The sequence below is a fragment of the Danaus plexippus genome, chromosome Z, assembly GCF_018135715.1.
Source record: "Danaus plexippus chromosome Z, MEX_DaPlex, whole genome shotgun sequence".
Classification (NCBI taxonomy): domain Eukaryota; kingdom Metazoa; phylum Arthropoda; class Insecta; order Lepidoptera; family Nymphalidae; genus Danaus; species Danaus plexippus.
In genome coordinates this window covers 6,412,172-6,433,701 of record NC_083559.1, presented here as the reverse complement: position 1 = coordinate 6,433,701, position 21,530 = coordinate 6,412,172, and the positions used below count along the sequence as shown (strand labels likewise).

The following is a 21,530-nucleotide window of genomic DNA, read 5'->3' as shown; positions in this document are numbered from 1 at the left end:
AACATCAGTCAGCCATCCATAGAGATGTTCTATTACCAGTATTCATTTCAGTCGACATTCAAACGTAATGCTCTGTGATAACACTTCCTTGTGAACGTAACACATGTATGAAGTTGTTAAATCAAAGTGTAATCCATCCATTCACTGAATACCTCACACACCTCGTAAAAAGCAAACATCAATATACAGCGCGAACACTCGATCGATCCCGCTAAAACTATTTCGAGTGAGAGGCACTTGGAGCGCAATTCGTAACAGATTTGCAAAAAAAAAGTTGCGTCAAAAATTCAATAACAACTTATGAAAAAAAATAGGCTCGTGTCCGCATCTTGAGGGAGGCGTCGCCGGGCCCCGCCCTCGGGCCTCCTCTGTAGTGGAGCTCCGAGCGGTTCATAGTTGGTCGGACGACGCGACGCTCGACACACGTCGAGGTATGCTCTGGCGCGGGTGAGTGCACCAGTGAAGTGGGGCAGAGGCCCGTACGTTACGAAATAAAAAAAAAACGGAAAAATTGACCCCCAGATGGGAGTTTACGAAGAGAGAGGGGCGATGCACTGGGTGAGTTCAAACATTAAAATATAATTTATTGACAAAATTATTAAGTAATAATAATATATAATAAATTACTTATAGTTTTAATTAGCTGTTATATTTCCGATAGAAGTACGGATATACATTGGTTAGAAGTGACCTTTTGAAATGGTGTTTTCATGGAATCTGTTTAAAAAAAAAATTAAAGTATATACATATATTTATTTCGTATAAAAATGATTTAATATCATGTCTTTTCCGTAGACCTAACAGATATATTATTTTTGTTATAACTAGTATGTTTGTGTGTGACAATAACAAAAAAAACTTTCAATTTACAAAATTATTCGAATATATTATTATTTAGTTTTTCCGAAATAAAAGTATATATTGAATGTTCAATAAATACTTGATATTCTTTATTTAAAGTTTTATTCATAGTGAAATAAATATTGAACATTTTAATTATGATATAATTATTAATAATTATACATTATTATAGGAACAAAAAAAAATCTAATACTTGATTGATTATCTTGTATTTAGTTTTGCTCTAGCTAATACGATCAATATTTTTATTTGAGTGAGATACCGTTGAAATCTTTTGGGAGTATTTTATTTTGTTCCTTAACCTAAACATCACATACGTCTTATGAGTATTATTTTTACAAATATCAAATAAATTTTAGAACATTTAATAAGAAAAGAGAAAAGTATTTGGATACAAGCAATAAATATTTTTTTTAATATGAAAATAAAATAATATTTCACGGACGAAATACGTCTATGATTCCGTGAAATATACGGAACGGCGAAAAGTTTTTATCAAAACCTACCAATAAACTGATATCATTATAAAAAGTTGAAGACACAAGAAATCAATTTGATCCTAAGATTCTTTTTTTATCATCGGCACACAATTAACCGCATACCGACGGAGAGTATTTTTAACAGAAAAGAAAATATTTTTAGCATTCCATTAATTTACAAACACATAAATAAAAGGATGTATTAAGTTCAATTTATTTATTCTCAAGTATGAAGAATTTAAAAATTTTACTCCAACAAATATATTAATTTAACAAAAACGGTATCCTGACCCGTTTTCCTGAATTACAGCACAGTTCCGAGTTCAGTGTTAACGTACAAATATTTTGACGAACAACATATTTTATTTTATTAATTATACAGATGTTAGTTCGTGTATAAATGTTTTAATTTCTAAAATCAATAGAACACAAATCTATGTTGAATCTGATACCCTATTTAAATTATTACTTTTACACGTTTGTCGAATACATTGAGAAATGTTAATTCACTGCAATAAAACAGTTTGTATTTTAACCGTGACCAAAATAGAATTTGGTTCTCTATTTATTTTGCTCTATGAAAGTGTTTGTACATTTTTTTATCAGCTTTTAGAAATTTTGTCCCTACACTCAAAACTTTGTATGAAAAATAATTTTTTGTTACTCCAAAAGATGCTAGTGATCAAATGTTAAATAAACAATTTACGTCTTTATTTTTTATGTTTTTTGGTAGGATAATGTATTTTTACAAAAACTTTTATCTAACTTCGTACATAACTTTAGTTCAATTGATATAGAATAATGCTTGGTTGAAAAAAATTGTGTCTACCAAAATTAAAATACATACGAAATAGTACAGTAGTATCTATGTATTAGTATTTATAAACGATTTTTTTAGTATTTTTTAGTAACGTAAATTTTTTGTATACCCTATATGTGTTTTACTGCAAATATTTGCTGTAGGAATATTTGGTAATGTATAAATTTTAACCCATCTTTTTTTTATCATTTCGGCCTTCACGAATTTTTAAATTCATTTCTGTAATAAAGTTGTTGTTTCGGTATCGGTCATTCTCTTTAGATTTAAAATATGCTTTTTGAATTACGTTAAAAATATTGTGAGCCGCTATCAGGAACGGATGGGAGGAAATGTTTTCATCGGTGAAAAATATAATATATTTCTCATTCTATATACACATGATATGTTTGAAGTTGACGTTCACGAATGACTTGGAGGAGCGTATTACACGTTTATTATTGATATTGAATAGATATTGAAGTGTTATGACACGCGAGAGTGAAACTTTAGAATAAATAAAGTGTACCGCAAATTGCTCAGTTGTAAAGAAACCTAAGTTAAATATTAGATCCGGTAACGGTAATTTTATTTTTTATTAACGATAACAAATCACAATATATTTAATTCGGATGTGAATACAGTTTTTAATGCCGCGGCCGGTATAAAATAATCGTGTTAGATCGCGGGGAACCGTCAAAAGTTCGGAATTAATTTTTGTTAAAACTATATTGAAACATACCATCTCAGAAAGAAGTTAAAAACAAAGTTAAGTTAGAATTATAATAAATTTTTTACATGTTATAGCACTTGAAATTTTATTAAGTGGTTATAACGCGTATTTTTTTTCAGAACAAACACAACCAAACAAATAAATAAGTACTAATATTGGGAGGTGTATGAAATAAAATATGTAAAAATTGATATAACACAAAACTAAATAAGTCATTATAGTGAGGTTTTAATCTCATTTAATGATTCATAAGTTTGTAATGACAATGTATTTTTCATAATTATGAGGGACCATTCGATACGCTCATAATTCGTTAAGTGTTTAACACTATAAGCAACGGATCTATTGAAGATAGCTCGGGTTATTTACGAGTAATTTTAAAAAGCATTATAAAAAGTATAAAAATATGAAATAATAATATTAAAGTATTATATGTTAGTTGTTTTGTCCGTCCGTCGGAAAGCTACTCTCAACGCTTCACCGATCCGTTGTACTTGCAACGGGATATATTTAATATAATAACATTAACACATGTTATTCATTTGAATTTTTAATATTTCTTTTAGAAATAAATTTTATAGTAACAATGAGAACGGAACGAATGTTAACGGTAGTTTTTTTTTTGTTTACGTAGCACTTTGCTGTTGGAATCTAAGTATTTGAAAATGTAGTTTCATTTGTTTTCATTTGTTCGTATTTTTTCAAGAATGCTTTTAACAGATAATGTCTGGTAAAAGCTATCGTTATCGAGATGTCATGTACTGAAAATTTGAAAATTTCTTATGTTCAATACTTATTCTCTAAAATATATCTAATGCAGACAATATAAAGAATCTCATGAAATATTAGAAGCATTAGGATGCGATTCAATGTCAAGAATTCTTTAAATATTCAAAACTTTTAAAATATATTATAAAAACTTATTTTTTCAACTCCTAATACAACAAAATAGTTTCCATAGAAGTCACCGTGTGAAATGAAAGAAAAATATAAACGAAAGCGCCTGAACTTCACGAACTAACTCGTCGGAAATAGTATACTACGATGAAACTACCTTGACCTGCATAAGTTTAAAATTGAAGTTTCTTAGACCAACGGGGGATAACTTTTATCTAATCTTTTAAAACGTGTCCACAGTTTAACGATTTCAGTATAATTTTATAATATAGCTGAAAAATTTTCTCAGTAAACAACATGAAAGGAACAACAGTATTAGAAGTTTGGTGTAGTGCCGCCGGCGAGCTTAAGATGTTTGTAAGCTAGTCGGCGATTACTTTAATTTATAAATAATATGAAATTATATATACGAGTACATATAAGTATGTTAAAGTTAATATCTCACTTTGTTTTTGTTCGTTTTGAATGATCATTTTACGAATTCCGATGTTTCCTTTTTTATTTCCCAATTTTTGATGAAAATCAAAACTTAATTCGAGTGAAGTCTAATGAACTATGTCTAATGGTTAGTTGTGAAAATATTTTTGAATGTCATATATCGAAACGGACAGACTGAAAATTTTAAGATATTAACTAAGTCATTAAATGTCTGTTACATGTATTTTTTTTTTTAAAGATAGTTCCATGTTAATAATGTACATCGACGTATGTAAGTTGTGTATTATGGGAAGCTCCTATTTTTTAATACTCAAAAGTGTTATCGGTAATAATGAATATAGTAATTTATTATTCTCAAAACTTCCCTTTTTTGAAAAAGCTCTGAAATTTATGAATATTATTTACTGATTACGTTAATTACTTGTTATAGCAAATTAGCACCTGATTAACAATATCGATGGAAAATACGTATTTTCAGTTGCAGTGGAATTACCAAATTCATTGGAAATTTTAATAATTATAATATGAATTATATGCAAATGTACTGAATAATTAAATAATTCTATATTTTACTCAAATGTATTTTGGAGGTGATAACAACGTGATTCAGTGTACAATTAACTATCATGTAGGATTCATCGCATCGAAGTTGGAAGTGTTTTTAATTACGTTCGTAATGATCATTGTTTTTGGGTTTCATAACATAATTATATTATTATAATTAAAATGTTATATATTTTTTCAGCAACAGAATGAGCGATATCTCTCCACGTACGAGACGGGGTCAGAGTTGTCGCCTGTTGCCCCAGCAGCGTCGCCGGGATCACCCAGAGACTGCACCTCGTGTCGCAAGCGAGAACCTCCAGATGAACCCGCTCCACCCGCTGAGGATGCTTGCGCTGGCTGCGGAGCACGAATAACTGATAGATACTACCTTCTGGCGCTGGAGCGGCGCTGGCACACCCCATGCCTCAGGTGCTGTGAATGCAAGATGCCTCTCGACTCTGAACAGAGATGTTATGCTCGTGACAGCAATATATTTTGCAAGAATGACTACTTCAGGTCAGTGATAATTTTTCTTATATAAAATTGTTGTGGCTCAGTAAAACTGTGCTATTTTTATTACAAATTCATAAAATATGACCGGTATTGTTCGCTCTATGAAATATAGGATTACAACCTCACTTGATGATAGATGTACCAATGTTATGTTACAACTGAATTATTATTCAAAATGAAGGCAGTGAACCTGCCATCGAATATTGTCTTAAATAATTCTGTGTCTGGAGTCTATTCGAGTCTCGTGTCTTAGAATCGTCGCTATCTCAGCTTCAAGGATATATTTTTTAATTATATTTAGAGTTATTTTGAATATGAAATCAATTAGTTTTCGTTATTTATCAGATTAGTTAAGTTTAAAAAACAATGGATAAGCAGTGTATTGTGTTTGCATATCGGCCGCGTGAATAATTCTTTTATTTTTATACTTACGCTAGATTTATCGTGGCCTTTTTTTATTTATAAATATATATGATAAACTAAAATGCCAGGAGTTTAAATCAGTTTTTAAATATAATTGTAAACTGCAGGTGAGAATTAGGCATATTATTAAAACAAATGGTAATCAAAAATCAAAAGGTAGCTTGAAAGTTTTGACTAAATATGAAATTTAAGAGTAATACTCTAATTTTGAAATTGATTTTGATTCCTTGATAAATTGTTTGTAGGTCGTTAGTTGAGTTTTACTTAGAAGATGTAAATAAATTAGTAAACTTTTCGATACTCAAATTATTTTTCTTTTATACTAATGTTTAAATGAATAAAAATTTGTTGACTGAGTAAACATATTATACTTTAATTTTATTTATGTTGTAACGGGGAGTAAATATAGTCTTATGGCTGAAAAACGATGTGAAGAACATATAATTTTTACTTCATGAATATTAACATTTTTATACGGATTAATTTACAAATATAATTTAGGTGCTAAGTTAAACTATTATATATAAGGTTATGTATATATAATTTAAAATACTTTTAAACATCAATTTAACAAAATGTGAAAATTTTGTTCTTTATTAAGGTTAAATCAATTGATTTTCATGTATATTACTAGCGTGTTCGTATACAGCTGTTAGTGATTATTTCTTATAGAATATGCGAGGCAAAATAACCATTAATTATCCGTTTTTATGGAAGAAATGTTTAATAATAAATATCCTTGTTGAATAAGAATATAATAAATATAAAAACAGTTATTTCTATAGAAATAATTACATAAAAATAGTTGTTATTTTTTTTTAAATTAAGAAAAAAATGGAAGTCTTCCTTTAACATTAAGTCATTTATCATCAGTTAATGATATGTCATAAGATTCTTAGTGAAACAATGGGTTTAAATTACTTGAAAATATAATCCAAACCGTTGTTGCAAATAGAGATTGGCAACTAGAGTAGAGACTGCTAATGTATAGTGATATTATCATATATATATATTAGAATGAATTAATAAAAAAAAATATTATTTACATGTAAATAAATATGATAAATTGTAGTTAATTTACTACGTTACAAACTCTTCGGACGTTTGAAATTCTAGCACGGTCTGAGAAAATGTTAATACTTTCCTAGATTTAGGAACCTAAATACATCACGTGGGCCGTCACCCATACAGCTGTATCTGATGAACGTTTTACAGCCCACCCCGGTCACAATTTACCCGGTGTTATCATCTACGTCGCTCACGTACACATCTCTATGACGCATCTCTACGCGCAGTATCAAGTCATGAGAGAGAGCGTGGTCCACTATTGTATTACTACTAATATATATATTTTTTTGATAGCATTATAATTGTATTTTTATTATTATTTAATTCATTTGATTATTTAAATTAATTTGGTTCTTTATTCATCTAACAATCTAAATCTACGACGAACCTGTTTTGAAACCTTAGCGATGATATCACAATTTAATTCTCCCACTTAATAAATATTATAAATTATTTTGCCTGCATCCGATTTCGTCTTTCGTGTGAATTTTTCGTGTTTTAAGGTTGCTTTTGACCATTTTCTTTACGTTCAGTGGCTTTAGTACTCGATGTTATGACTACACACATTCCTACAATACATTTACACGTAATTTGTTTATAGACCAACCAATACAGCATCTTTAATATTTTATATTTTTAATTTCTACAAACTGTTCATTGATATCTCAATGCAGATTATTAAATACTAATAAATAAATAAGCTTTGTAAGGATCATGAGAATCATTTATAAAATAATGTTGTTAATAAATGACAATTTTGTTATAACAGGCATATCATGTAGGTATAGAATTTTTTGATAATATTACAAAATCTAGAGTTAAATTCCCGTACCGGCCATATTTTATATCAGATGCTGGTTGTAAAATGAAACTTCAATGTAACTTTCAATCAAATTCTTAGGGCTGTATGTAAATCAGTGTTGACTGTTCATTGTAACGTTACTAAAATATGAGATGACGGCGGCCAGCAAAACGACGACGTCGGAATTATTGCAACGAATACATTGTAAAACAATAAATTGATGTATATTATATAAGTATTTAATGAATCAATAAAATACCTAAAGCAGTTTGGGATCACTCGTCCATTAGAAACCGTAATTATTTTTAAAAAGAAACATCTTTAACTAACGTCTTGCTATTTTGTGACATTAAAGTACGTATCGCAATTCTTGATATATTCATTCTAATAGATGCACGGTAATAAAATGTTGTGTAATATCATTAAATTACTCAAGTCTTTTTAAGTTTTTGGGAACAACGACAGGTTTTGTAGGATAATTTAGAAAACAATTTAGAAGTTTTATCATCAATCATACACATAAATACTCTAAACTAACTCTATTTAGTCACGAATAATGTAAATAAATTAAAAACTTGCTACCATATTACATAAAACAAGAAATGTATATGTTTTACCAATATACATTCAATAATCATTATTGAAAACGTTAGTAGGGCGAGTTGTTGTATCTCGGCGTCCTTTACCTCTCAAATAACATTATCAGCTCCCAGAGCGGTGAAATACAAGAAACAATAAACGTAGATCGTAAACATACCTTATATGGACATAAATCAAATCCGACCCTGGCTATACGAGACACTTGTTAAATTGCTCATAAAAGTCTTCAACGCAACGAATATGCGTATATTAGAATGGGTTTATGGCATCGGCTGAACCATCGGCGCTTTTGATTGCTTGGGCTGATTTTGACTATCGGATATCGGCTTACATGTAATCATTTAAAACATCGAGCAATCACATTTATTAAAAAAAAAATATATATATATATATATATATATATATATATATAAATATATAACTGAGAAAAAAAGGTTAAATGGAGTGGTTTGCAATGTTTTTTTCTTGTCATTTAAAATGTTTAACATTCACAATGTAATATTAGATAATACTCGTAATAAATGCTATAAATAATTTTTTTCCGTTAAATTAAAATAGTTACGGGATACACGATTCATAAAAAACATGTTCAGTGTAAATATTTTGATTACTTGATGAATGAATTACAAACTGTGACGTAAGTTTTTTGATAATTAACAATATTCAAGACTATACAAATTTAAACAAATCTTAATTTTAAATGCATACATTATTATAACAATTAAATATTAAAATTTAATAAGACGGATTTGCTCAAAGTATTATGTTTTTAGTATAGTAACTGTAAAGATGATTTAGAATATTGTGATAGTCTGAAATCGTCCATTGTACATTAACGTGATTTAGGTTCTAAAATATTGTGATTAAAAATCTTTACCGTCAATGTAAGTAAACTTCCATCTTTTTTTTATAATTTAATATTATTATTGATAATAATAGTTATAAAGCGATGTACATATATTAATAGAATATCTGTATAGTTCCCTCTATTAAGTTTATAACAATGAGGGGTCTATTAAAGTGTTGTAAGTGGATTCTAACAGAGTCGGCATCAAGCGGGGCTCTGTTTATAGCCTTACTCATTGTATTATATTACACCTATGCGAAATATCACAATTTTGAGTATTTTATAGCAGTTGTTGTCATGCTCCATAAATATCCGTATGCTTTTGTATTCGAGGTGAAAATTAGACAATGCTGCATACCTCAGCCGCCACACAAATCATACAACTTACATAAGAATTCTCTCATGAATTTCTATTTATTAAGGTGAAATTATTAAAAAATATATATATCAGTTTTTTTTATACATAAGATGGGGCTTTAATTTCAATGATAGTTATGTAACAGCAACGAGCCAACCTTCGATATAGTTTGGATTAAATTAATACATACGTACCTTTGAATATGGCTTCACTATGATAATATTTAATATACTATATAGATATAAACACAGTTAAGCTGCCCGCCGGCTATTGAATCCGTAATGAATGGTAGGTGGTTTAATACAAGTAACTAATTAGTCGGAATGTACATTTCATATCATAGCAGGAACTAATTTTATTTATTGTCAGTTTTTACATCTTGAAGATAAAGTTTAATTACTATCAGTGAGTATCTTTATTGCTTTCTCCCGCGGCGACTTATCACGCTCATCTAACAGTGTATCTGACTAGTTTATGAACAATATGTTGATACCTCTACAACGGAATTTCGTCATTCTCCACGGGACACCTCAAGGCCGCGTTGTAATATTGTAGTATTTATACGAATAATGAGCATTTTTTTCCACCATGGAATAAGTGAGACTGTATTTATATCTAAATCTCCTCGTAATTCATCGACTTGAGTTCGAGATCAGTGATCAGTCACTCTATCAGACCGTGACGTCAATAAACAATGGTGAGTGGTTTACTCGATTCGTGAAAATTGTGTTTTTGTTTCCATGTGATACAGGTGATTGTGGCTTGCATAAAACATATCAGATGCAAACAGAATAGTGGTGGAATTAAAAATTATGTTCCCGTCGGAAGCTTGCGTGACGTCACGGCTCATGCTCCTGCGCCTTGTCTGACGGATTAATACAATCAAACTCGTGGGGATCACGCAAACACTCATATTTGACAAGTAGGTATAGGGTCAATATAAATACTTTAATATTGTAGAGCCAGCAAACACTTGTCCTTTCTTTTGAAAATAGGCTATTTTAAAGATATTATTTTAAGGGGTTCTCTTGATATAATAAAATTATTTTTTTTATAATTCACTTGATGTTACTCAATACTAGAGGTTTTTGCTGTGATAATTTTTTTATCCAATTTTTTATTGACATTTTTAATCAGGTCTTGTAAAGAGGTGATATATTACATGTTACGATGTTAAAAAATAAATGTGCATGTAAACAATGCAGTCCATCATATTGATACATGATTGAAGAGTGACTGGGAAGGGTCGCTGCTCAGAGTCGATTACAAACAGCCTTTCAACTGATAATGTCATTTACGAAACTTTAATATATATCAATAAAATTCACGATGTTATTTTTTATTTACACCTTTTTAGAGTTATATATTAATAGCTGGAAGACCGTTTAATTAAAATATGTACTAACATTTTGACGTCAAAATTCTGTGTTCACCATCCAAGCTATATCATGTTTAAGACATTGCTTAAGTCGTATCTATTCTGCAATCGCTCCACAACTTCATTCATAAGTGATGATCATTATCGCATGTGAGACCGTTGATGCATTGTCTCTAAGTTCACATTGTTGGGGCATTGACCATAGCCCGAAATATATCTAATCCCAAGTGCTACCATTACAAGCGATTGCTTTCATTGATGGTTTGTTGCTTGAATTTTATAAATACGAAATATCTGTCAATTTCTTCAACTTTACCGATTTTTCTTCTTACTAATATAAGGGTCTGGGACGGAATCATATAAACATAAACAGTGTTGTCACGCGTTCGGTAGACGGAGTTATCGATATCGCGTCCGGGTCAGCCGGGCCTAGTACCGTCAGATATCAGCCGCGGACTTCAATACCTATCACTTGTCATTTAAGTGCGCGAGACTACATATAATATATTGATATTTATATTTTGATACCCGTTTAACATTGCACAAGCCGCAGTTTATAGATAATACAATATATTTAATAGGTTTGCTATGATTGGTATGTATATATTGGCTCTCACCAATGGGTCTATAGGTCACTAGTTAATCATAAGCAGTTCATAATTTTCATATATCTTGTACCATCATTATATAGTATTTTAAGTTTATCATATTATAATAATAAATAATTTGAGGACACTCTAAACATGTAAGTATTTTTTAAATTGTCTTAAGTATGTTTTTATTATTATCTCTCTACTACGTGAAGCGTTTTGACCTCCGATTTGATTTTAGAACTGAAGAGATACCATCGCAGTTTTTTTTATGGCATGAATAATGAATTATAAAACTGTATAAATTTATTATTTAACAAGTTACATTTTTGAACGGACAATGTGCTGTACATACATATTATATGATAATATTAATAGTATCTGTGCAGTATGGTCGATATCAATTTTTTTTAATTTCTATAATTTCGGAATGACTATGATAATCTTTAAAAAGAAATTCAATGATGACATCTGATCAATAGATGTATTGATTTCAGTGTTGATGCTATGAGAAATTTGGAATCTATCACCTGAGTACTCTAGACTAGTCACCTCTAGATGATAAACTTGTGAACCTGTATACTTGTATACCTAATGCGATGCGGATATCTATCTCATTGTTTTCTTCATTTTTATCTTTTGTTTACATCTCACCGTTTTAAACAAATACTTACTATGGCATGAGTAAAAAATAAAAATACGCAAATTCCGTCAACTACCAAGGAAATTTAACAGTTTCAGTTTCCCTGAAAATTATTTTTTTATGCTAGTCATAATATTATCAGGAATTTAAATACATATTAACTTTCGAACAGTAGAAAATTTAAAATTACCGTTAAAATTACTTAAGTTACGGATAGTGCGATGTAAATCCGAGGACACAATAGTATTTTTTTTCAACTTCGCACGTAAACCAAAATGTTTGTGTTTACAAAAATATTTGACCTATTTATTGTGAACGCAGATGGCCCTTACGGAAGTGTTGACTTTGTAGAACAAGTCAAGCCCTATGTGTTTGAGTATAAGGTTCATACGGAGTCGTGTGCTAGAAGGATTTGTTGACAAATGAATGATGACAATTATATTGTGTGGTCGTTCCCATTGTGCAATTGACGTCTCTATGTTGTTGTACCCCGCGGTCACGGTTGCTCCCTGCTATGTCAGCTTTTTATTACACGTTATTATTATTATCTGTTCTGTACTAACGGGAGAACTAAATTTTTTTTAAACATGAAGGATTTATTCATTCACTTAAATCGTAAGACTATACTATACGAAACAATTTTTTTCGTTTTGTTTAATCCTTAAAATTGTACCTATTTTGTCACTCTCTTGAATCATTAAAAACCACGAGATGCTATAGTCACGGGTCCCTAAAAACCGAATGTTTATAGAATAATACAATTATCCGCTTCAAAGGATATGAATATCGGTTTATAGGTATCATCAGTTCATCGTAGCGGGTTGTATTCTGTTTCCCTGCTCTATTGTTTACTGTCGTAGCTAAATCTCTCTCGTCCGTCCCTACAATAGATTTATAAATAATATTATTTTTATAAAGTTACTTTTTTCTGTAATGTTATTTTATGTTTTAATTCATTAAATATGAATACGAGTTTTAAATTTGATTATCATATTTGACAATCAGATCTGGAACTCTTATTTTATTTTGAAATTGATGATACCAATAAGAAATAGTTTCTCTAAAATTAGTTCCATTATTGCAACCGTTAACATATAAATGTCAGAGTCCTTATATGATAACTTGTGTTGCTGTTTATTATTTATTAAGTTAAATATTTTTTTAGTTTTGTATATTTTAATAACAACAAACCCCTAATGTGACAACGGGGTGTGTCTGATACGGTCAGCGGGTGTTGAGAAACCATATACGAGATTCAAATTCTCATAGTATTTTGTATTTCGCGTGAGAAACATCGCGATACCTCCGTTTGCTGGCGGCGTCACGCTGGCCACCATTGTACCAAGTCGTTCCATACCGACTATTGTATACCCGGTTCCTGCCGGGTGTTTATTTGCAAAACAAATCCTCTGCCCCCTGCTGTTACGAGACCCGCAGCGTTGATATCGCAATTTGTTACATTTTCGGTAATACGATACGCGATTGCGCCTCCATTTGATTTCTAACTTCCGTCATCGGTTTACTCTTAAATGTTTGGCTGTATTCTATTCATTTTTCATTCAATATATATAAAATAGTCGTCGGAACCGCTTTATCAATTGAATAATTAAAAATTCTGTATATTTATTTTTATTAGTACACTTGAATTTTTCCATTAGACATATTCTAAAAGCTAAGAATTTATTAAAGGCTTTCAATATTATCAGAGTAACACTGTTATAAAAATGTAAAACGGTAGAAAACAACTACGCATATAAAAAATACATTTAGATAATACTAATAGGCATTGTAAAATTTGAATGATAAATACTATCGTCTTACACAGAAAAGATATTCGTTTTACAGCGCAAACGTCGTTAACATTGATCGTTAAAGAAACCATGTGAAATGCATTCTGTACTTGTGAAGTGCGGCTTCCTATGATTTAGTGATATCGGTCATATACTGTCAATAAACTATAACTCAATCACAAATTGAACGAGCTTGAAGCATGCGCTCCTCTAAAACGTTTGTTTACTTTATGTGGCCGTGTGACAGACTTCAAGAAAATGTCAGTTTTAATAAGCGCTATTTCTGTATAGGGAATTTTAAGTGTAATATTTTTTTTACACGTGTTGTAGTTTTAAATGTTAAAGAATGTCCATGCATATCTCTAGGAACACTTTGCTATAACGATAATTAATACACTAACCAAAATAGAACTTATTGATAATAACAGATGCTTCTTGATTTATTTACAATATAACATTATGTTTTCAATGTATGTATGTGATTTGATGAAAATACTATTAAAAAAATTCTTTACTGATAGAGGTTCGAATTGAAATTCCATTCAAATCTGCCCAGTCGTTTTTCGTGATAGAAATAAAAACATCCTAAATATTCACGTTTCTTCCATTAACGATACAAACAGTGTTGTATAAAACTTCATACAACATGAGTCACTTTAGTTTAGATTTGTTGATAGCTCGCATCATCTTTGACCTGGATGTCAAGTTTTTAAATATAGTAACTACTTAATTTATAAACTCTGTTTGGGGATCGGTCGGAATTCAATTAATAATGTTTCGGATATATTAACATCTAGGAGTTATGCGCGGCTTCAGACGGCGCGCGTCGCCGGCACGAGATACCGAATACTTGACAGAGTGTGATAATTTTTGGACAAGTGATAACAAGAGCCGGATCGTAGGTAAGATTCGGTGTGAACGTTCCATCATTTCGTGTGAAACAAAGATACCGGTCTGTATTAAGGCCGCTAGTAACGGAGATTATTTTATTATACATAGTATGATAATGCGACCGTCAACCGTGTAATTTTGGTGCCTACCACGCTCTATTATACCGTAGTCTTTAATTACACCATTCTACTTAATATATTAAATATATGAATTCATTATGTTTGCTTTCTTTTTTATTACTTACTTATATGATATTCATAAAATTTAAATTATGCATAACATCGAGATCCCGAATTATATAAAGAAGATGATAAAAAAATATAGTTAAAAATTTGCGTAACACATACTAAAAGTTGTACTAACAAGATATTCAAGTCACTTTTTATACGCTATTACGGTGACCAAATAAAATTACATACATCCAATAAAAGTTATTTTCCGAATCATTGGTTGAAATATCGGAAAAAAGCAAACATCTGTAAAAAGTTAATACATTATACGCACATTACATCCTCTATTAAGCAAACTTACGGAGTGTGTAAGAGGGAATAGAATATTAATTCGCAATAACTATCATTGTGTGCGGAGCGATGTCATTAAAAGAACCATGTATCTTCTAACAAGTTGTACAAGTTAGATGAGTTAATAGCTGTGTTGGTAGATTGGAAAGGGTTATTTATATGTTATGTACTATTTATGAAATATATTCATCACCTTGCTTCATATAAACGAATTCTAATAAACAATCTCTAAATCAGGAAGTTGTTAATATATTTAATGTTTGCATAATTCATAGAAATTTACATTTGTGTTTTAAAACAACGTTTAATAAACTGGTTTTTATCACACATATGTAACCGACGAACTAATGATACGAATTTGACCTTTCGTATCGACTGTACTATTATATACTACGGCGGCAATATCAAAAGGATTAATAAATTTTTTAATGTACCTAATGAATTAATTAATGATTTAAATTATACTAGCGGCTTCTGTCATTTTAATTTTTTATCCATACTCTCAAACAACTATAAGTACCTACGATATGAAAAAAACACTATGTTCTTTATGTACATAGATTTTTGAGTAAAAGATTATATGTTCTTCCGAGTTCATTCACAAGTACACGATTAAAGTATTTTATTACATTTGTAAAGTAAAAACTGGTTTTTATATCTCTAGTGTAAAAATAATACAAGTAGACGAATATAATTGTAAGTGAATATTTTTTTTTTTGTAATATTGTGTTAGAAAATATTTACATAATACAAATAAAGCCCTTCATATATACACACATACATATATGTTTATTTATATATATGTGTGTCTATCTGTCTATAGTGTTTTAAAAAATATTCGTATTTAATGAAAAGGACTTTAAATAATGAAAAATTAATATTTGTAGCTTCAAAAAATGGATCTGAACGTAATTGTATATTTAAATACATCTAACAATATTATGAATGTAGGTAATATGATAATGTTTATTTCTTACTAAAACAGCGTGTCTCTCAAATTGGCCAGCGGTGGGCGACGGATAAGATCTAAGCACGTGTTATGAAATACTTGCACAATACCTGTAGCGTAGGACTCTGTTCACACTGACCACACCGTTAACTCATGAACAGACATATATATAGCGTGTTTGTCATACTATTTTCTAATTTGCAGCAATCGAATAAAGACCAGAACGTCTATGGTTACATATAAAGTTGGTAACACCAGTTTTTATTGGCTATCTGAGAATGAAGTTCAATTAAATATTTTATACTCGTGATCTTAGTCTTACAGATACAAACAATATTTTTTATTTCATGAATAGTAACGTATGTCATTATAGTTTATAAACGCTTACGACGGTGTCGCATCAGTGTGAAATGTCTCTTATAATATTTAGTATTCATATTAAAACGTATAAATTTACTTAAGCGATGTACTTGAGTGATGTACTCCTATCTGTCAGAAGAGATTTAGATGTAATTTATTGTAGTAAATGTAATATAATATATTTTGTTAATGTTAGTATGTATATAATACTTTATGTATTTTTATTTCCTAATAAATTTTACAGTACAAAGTTGTTGATTCCATATTTTTCAGACGTTCTTATTAGAATAATTTATATTAATTGGAGACGCATTTTAACTTTAACAATTTATTTTTTTATAAAGGTAACATTTTATTTTAAAACATTATAAATAACGGGCCATCAGGTAAGACCGCGCGACATCATTTCATTCTAATTTAGCTATGCGTCTAAAATTATGTTCCTAAGAATAAATCAGCTTTCCCCTACCACGGACCGGCAATGAGATACATATTTCTTCCCAGTACCCTTAGTATGAGTTTCTACTCTGAAACTGTACACTGATCATTTCAATGTATTTTATGATTAGAGAATTAAAAACTTTGTCATTTTATATTATAAAGTTTCCAATATGTAGATAATGGTTTAGATGTCTACCAAAAATAATATAAATAGACCTGTAATAACAAAAATACTTACTTTTATAATGTACTTAATTTTTCAGAAATATTATATGCGGGTAGTTCAAATAAGTAAAATTAAATTTTGTTATATAACTTTGTAAACGTATGTATATTTTTTTCATAGTAGGAACAGGGCGTTTCGAACGATTGGCGGTCGACACCATGAAGACTTTGGACATAACCTCAAACGTTCGGTGTTAATTAATGGCAGCTACGCCATCTATCGGTGACGCCCTATCAATCTTACACACTTGCAGCCGTAGCTATTTGTCGCGACTATTTAAAGATAAATAGACAACGCTTCGAATGGTATCCATTGAGAGGACGCTATGCGTTCATACTATGCCAAAAATGATATTATAATTCGGCTTATATAGATTTAGCTAAGATTTTTATAAAGTATTTGGAGTTTTTGAAACAATTCCGTGAATACATATCCAACCCAACCACGATCATCAATCAATAGGTGAATGGCAAAATGTTTATATATTTGTACACTAAGGCCATAGACTTCGAAGAATGTATTTACACATCTCGCACTAAACTATGTATAGGTGTACACCTTCATTTCACACGATATAAATTTTAATAGCGCTATTGTGATCATTATTGACTTGTTAACAAGTAAAAGCTATGCCTAGACGATAATAAGGTGCCTTAGATCAAAGCGCACGAACATATTTAATATGTAGATGTTTTTATTAGACATTGCCGAAGAGCAATAATTATTAATAATGTCTGATATAAAATTGATTTAATGTTAAAATTTTTATAATTAGCTGTAATTTGTACTTGAGAGGAATATCCTTTATTCACAGAAGGTAATTCCTTCAGACTCTATCTGTACGTGATAGAGTGTAATTTTGTAGAACAAATTTTATTGTACGCTTTATATTCTGAGAATGTAAGCAACGTAAAGCCGATTGGTTATTGGAATGACATACTGACTACAGTTTTTGTTTAAGAAGCTGACTGGTTGACTAAATTGCTGGTTATACATCGATTCTTTTATATATGAGTGTTTCTAGCAAAAAAGGCCAGACCATCGATACATACATTCTTATGACATCCTGTGTTAATAAATAGAAATAAGGCAACGCTAACATTTTTTAAATTAAAAACGGTTATTCATTATATCCTTAGTTATGATTTCTTTATATTCATGGACATCTTAATAAATATATAATATACTTAACTTAATGTAACAATGATATCTTGTGATATTTTAAATATATGAAAGCTATTGTCGTTGTGAAGAATTGTTATAGTGAGCTTTAGAGATAAAATTAAACGGAAACAGAATAATAAGTAGCGTTTCCACCGACACAAGAGGACTCTGTGGAGCTCAACATCTTTACTTAATTAAAATTTACAATTAAACGAACGGAAATGAAATGTATCGGCGGGTTTTTAAAGTGAAAGCAAGCCAATAATCTATTGGTTTAAATACACATAATTATAAGAGAGTATTATATATATATTAAAACTATAGAATACATAAATATTTCTCCGGTATCAGCGAAGTAATAGGTATTGCGATTATGACCGGTCAATAGGCGTATTACATTCGTTCGCCGTGACATATTATTAACAAATAAAGCTTGCCGCGCGCTATTGTTAGAGGCAGCGTAACAAATCGGTGAGTTTCTTGCGTGAAACGCGCATAACACCCCGCACTATCGGACGTCAATAAAGCTTTTTAAGGGTTTCGGATACCAAATTTTTAATTCGATGCTCGTTAAGCTAACGTCCACCGGATCTGGTGATGTTGTTTCAAATTTTATTGCTCTTTTGTAGACTGCCTGCACTGTTCATTATTATGATTGTGCAAAATTTGATCTAAACTTTAGAAACGTTTATATTTTTGAATAAAACCAAAAAAATATTTATGTCTCTGTATTTGACTCGAGGTAATTAGGATTCAAACCTTAATATAATATTCCTGATACTATTCACAGTAGGCTGAAATAAGTGAACGACTTATAGCTAGTATGAAGTATGAAATATGAAACTATATGACAATATTTCATATAAATTACAAAGTATCCGACGGTAGAAATATGCATAATGTAGTGAGGTTTGTTCAATTATTAACTGTTGAGTTGGATGAATCTAAAAAGTGCTAATAATAATGAACACGAACTTAGATGAGATCAGAAACACCTTACAGCAAGAGCTAGGTCTTGTGTGGCCGGTGATAGCATCGCTCGTGACCGGTGACCACGACGTTGTTTTCGATAGCTTTATTCTGTAGACTTCACTGTAGACAGTTGAGGCTAGAACTTTGTTTATGTAACTGTTATATCAGTGATATTTGAATGGAGATGTTCTATGGTTTCATTCGGAGTAGTTCTAGTGAACAACTTTGTTGTGACTCTCGCATTGTTAATTTCAACTACAGTGTAACTTGAATGAGGAAGTTATATTGAATTTCATTTTCAAATTGATTTAATTTTTCTTGTTGATTGGAGATATTTATTTAAATGATTTTGAAACTCAATAATGCTTTGGCTTTATAATGTCTAATAAAAGAACCTAAGATTCTTAAGTTTGTTGAAATATTTAACACAAAAAATATTTTTATTAAGCTATTGCAAGTGTAAATGGCGATATGATTAGCCAATAATGGTGTTATTTGAAGGTTACGATCGAAAGATACCTTGCACAATTAAATAACTATAACACAATTATTTGTATTATTTCAATTATTGTGTTTCTGAACATATTTGAGTCAAGAATTAATAAATTGCTAGTAAGTTAGCTGTAGAACTAAAATATAAACTTATTTTTAGGATTATTTTTAAAACTTTCTTTCTGGTAACGTATGTTGTAGGTTAATGATATCTCTTTCTACATATACTTATTTTCTTTGACTTTTAATATGGATTTCAAAAAGGTAAATGTTTTGATAAAAAAATGGAGAGCGCTTCACTCTTAAACATATAAGTTCTGACGCTTTCGAAGTGTGCATAATTAATCTACATAGATTCCTAAAAAAATAAATATGAATCCTCTCCGAGATATTACGTTAAAATACTCCGATTTATTTTATGAAATTACTTCAGACATGAGCTGTGTTTCGCATTTTAAATGTTGCCTTAAACGTTTATTTGTGTTAAAGCGACGATGTTTTTATTTTTATAAATTCACTCTACATTCATCTTTTATATCACAATTTATTTAAAATTTAAATACTTCATGGTAAAAATATCATTTTTAAATGCAGAAGAAAATTTAATAAATACCTCCCCTTTAAGAATATCGTCCTGGTTTTAGAGGTTACGAAATAAACAAATGATATTTGATCCAGATATCGTGGGGTCGTGGAATCGAGACCACACTGAGATGTCTCACTCGGTAGTCGAACCCACTATCTACCATCTTGATCTTTTACCGGTTTTAATTATATAAATAGAATTCATCTGGCTACAGTTTAGATAAACTAACGTAATCATAGAAATTTAAACATGGAGTTACGTTTTGGTCTATATTTTACTTTAAACATTGGGTATTAAATATCTGCTGTGCGGTGCCCCTGAAAGGCTGAATCAATTAAAGTTTAATTAATTATATGTATAATTAAAAGGCGTGTTTATAAAAAAGTACCATTAGTGTTTAAATTACAATAATTATACTTTTATTTCAAAGCAAGCGAATAGATATAAAACTTATGGCTAACAAGAAATCTTGAATAATTTAAATATTAATTAATTCTCTAATTACAAACATTGCGATTATTTGTATACCTTTATAACACCTGTTTGTTATAGTAGTTTGATAGAGTATTAATAGGTTGTTGACTTAAAATTGAGGAAATTGTTTCTGTTAGGCGAACACGCTAATGTATCGTTAGAGGGATCGTAACTTCATAGTAATTGATATGAAGCGCTCTGATAGAACGCCGAAAGGCTGATGAATGTACCGAAAGCATTTGTGCATCTACTAATTGTTGATGATAATTGAAGTAATGATGTAGACAGCTGCATTTACCGTTTAGGCCGGATCCTCACTATTTGAGACTAATTATATCGAATTTCAAATAAAACCCCTGGAAAAATGTTTTATATTATTGTAATTTGTATTTATTTTTATATGCGAATTTTCTTATGTAATTAAGTAACACAATTATATATAAGTTTTATAACGACATGGTTATGCATTCTATTATCCTATTCGTAGGTTGTACGGTTCAAAGCGGTGTTCTCGTTGCAACACGACCATTTCAGCATCAGAATTGGTGATGAGAGCGCGCGACTTGGTCTTTCACGTCCACTGTTTCTCCTGTGCACTCTGCAGCGCCCGACTCACAAAAGGCGACACATTCGGCATCAGGGATTCAGCTGTTTATTGCAGGTAAGTTCCAGAAGTTCCCAGATCAAATCGA

The 21,530-nt window shown here is 30.2% G+C and overlaps 1 protein-coding gene across 2 annotated transcripts in view; it reads left to right on the top strand.

Annotated features, from left to right (window-relative positions):
• Window positions 1–407: 407 nt before the first annotated feature.
• LOC116777607 (protein apterous-like) overlaps window positions 408–21,530 on the top strand; it is a 36,425-nt gene continuing 15,302 nt past the window's right edge. For both annotated transcript variants that reach the window (XM_032671254.2, XM_032671253.2), the window contains exons 1-3: window positions 408–558; window positions 4,950–5,266; window positions 21,326–21,499. In XM_032671254.2, the coding sequence (XP_032527145.2) occupies window positions 523–558; window positions 4,950–5,266; window positions 21,326–21,499 (527 nt within the window). In that variant the 5' untranslated portion in view covers window positions 408–522. The remainder of the gene's footprint in view (window positions 559–4,949; window positions 5,267–21,325; window positions 21,500–21,530) is intronic.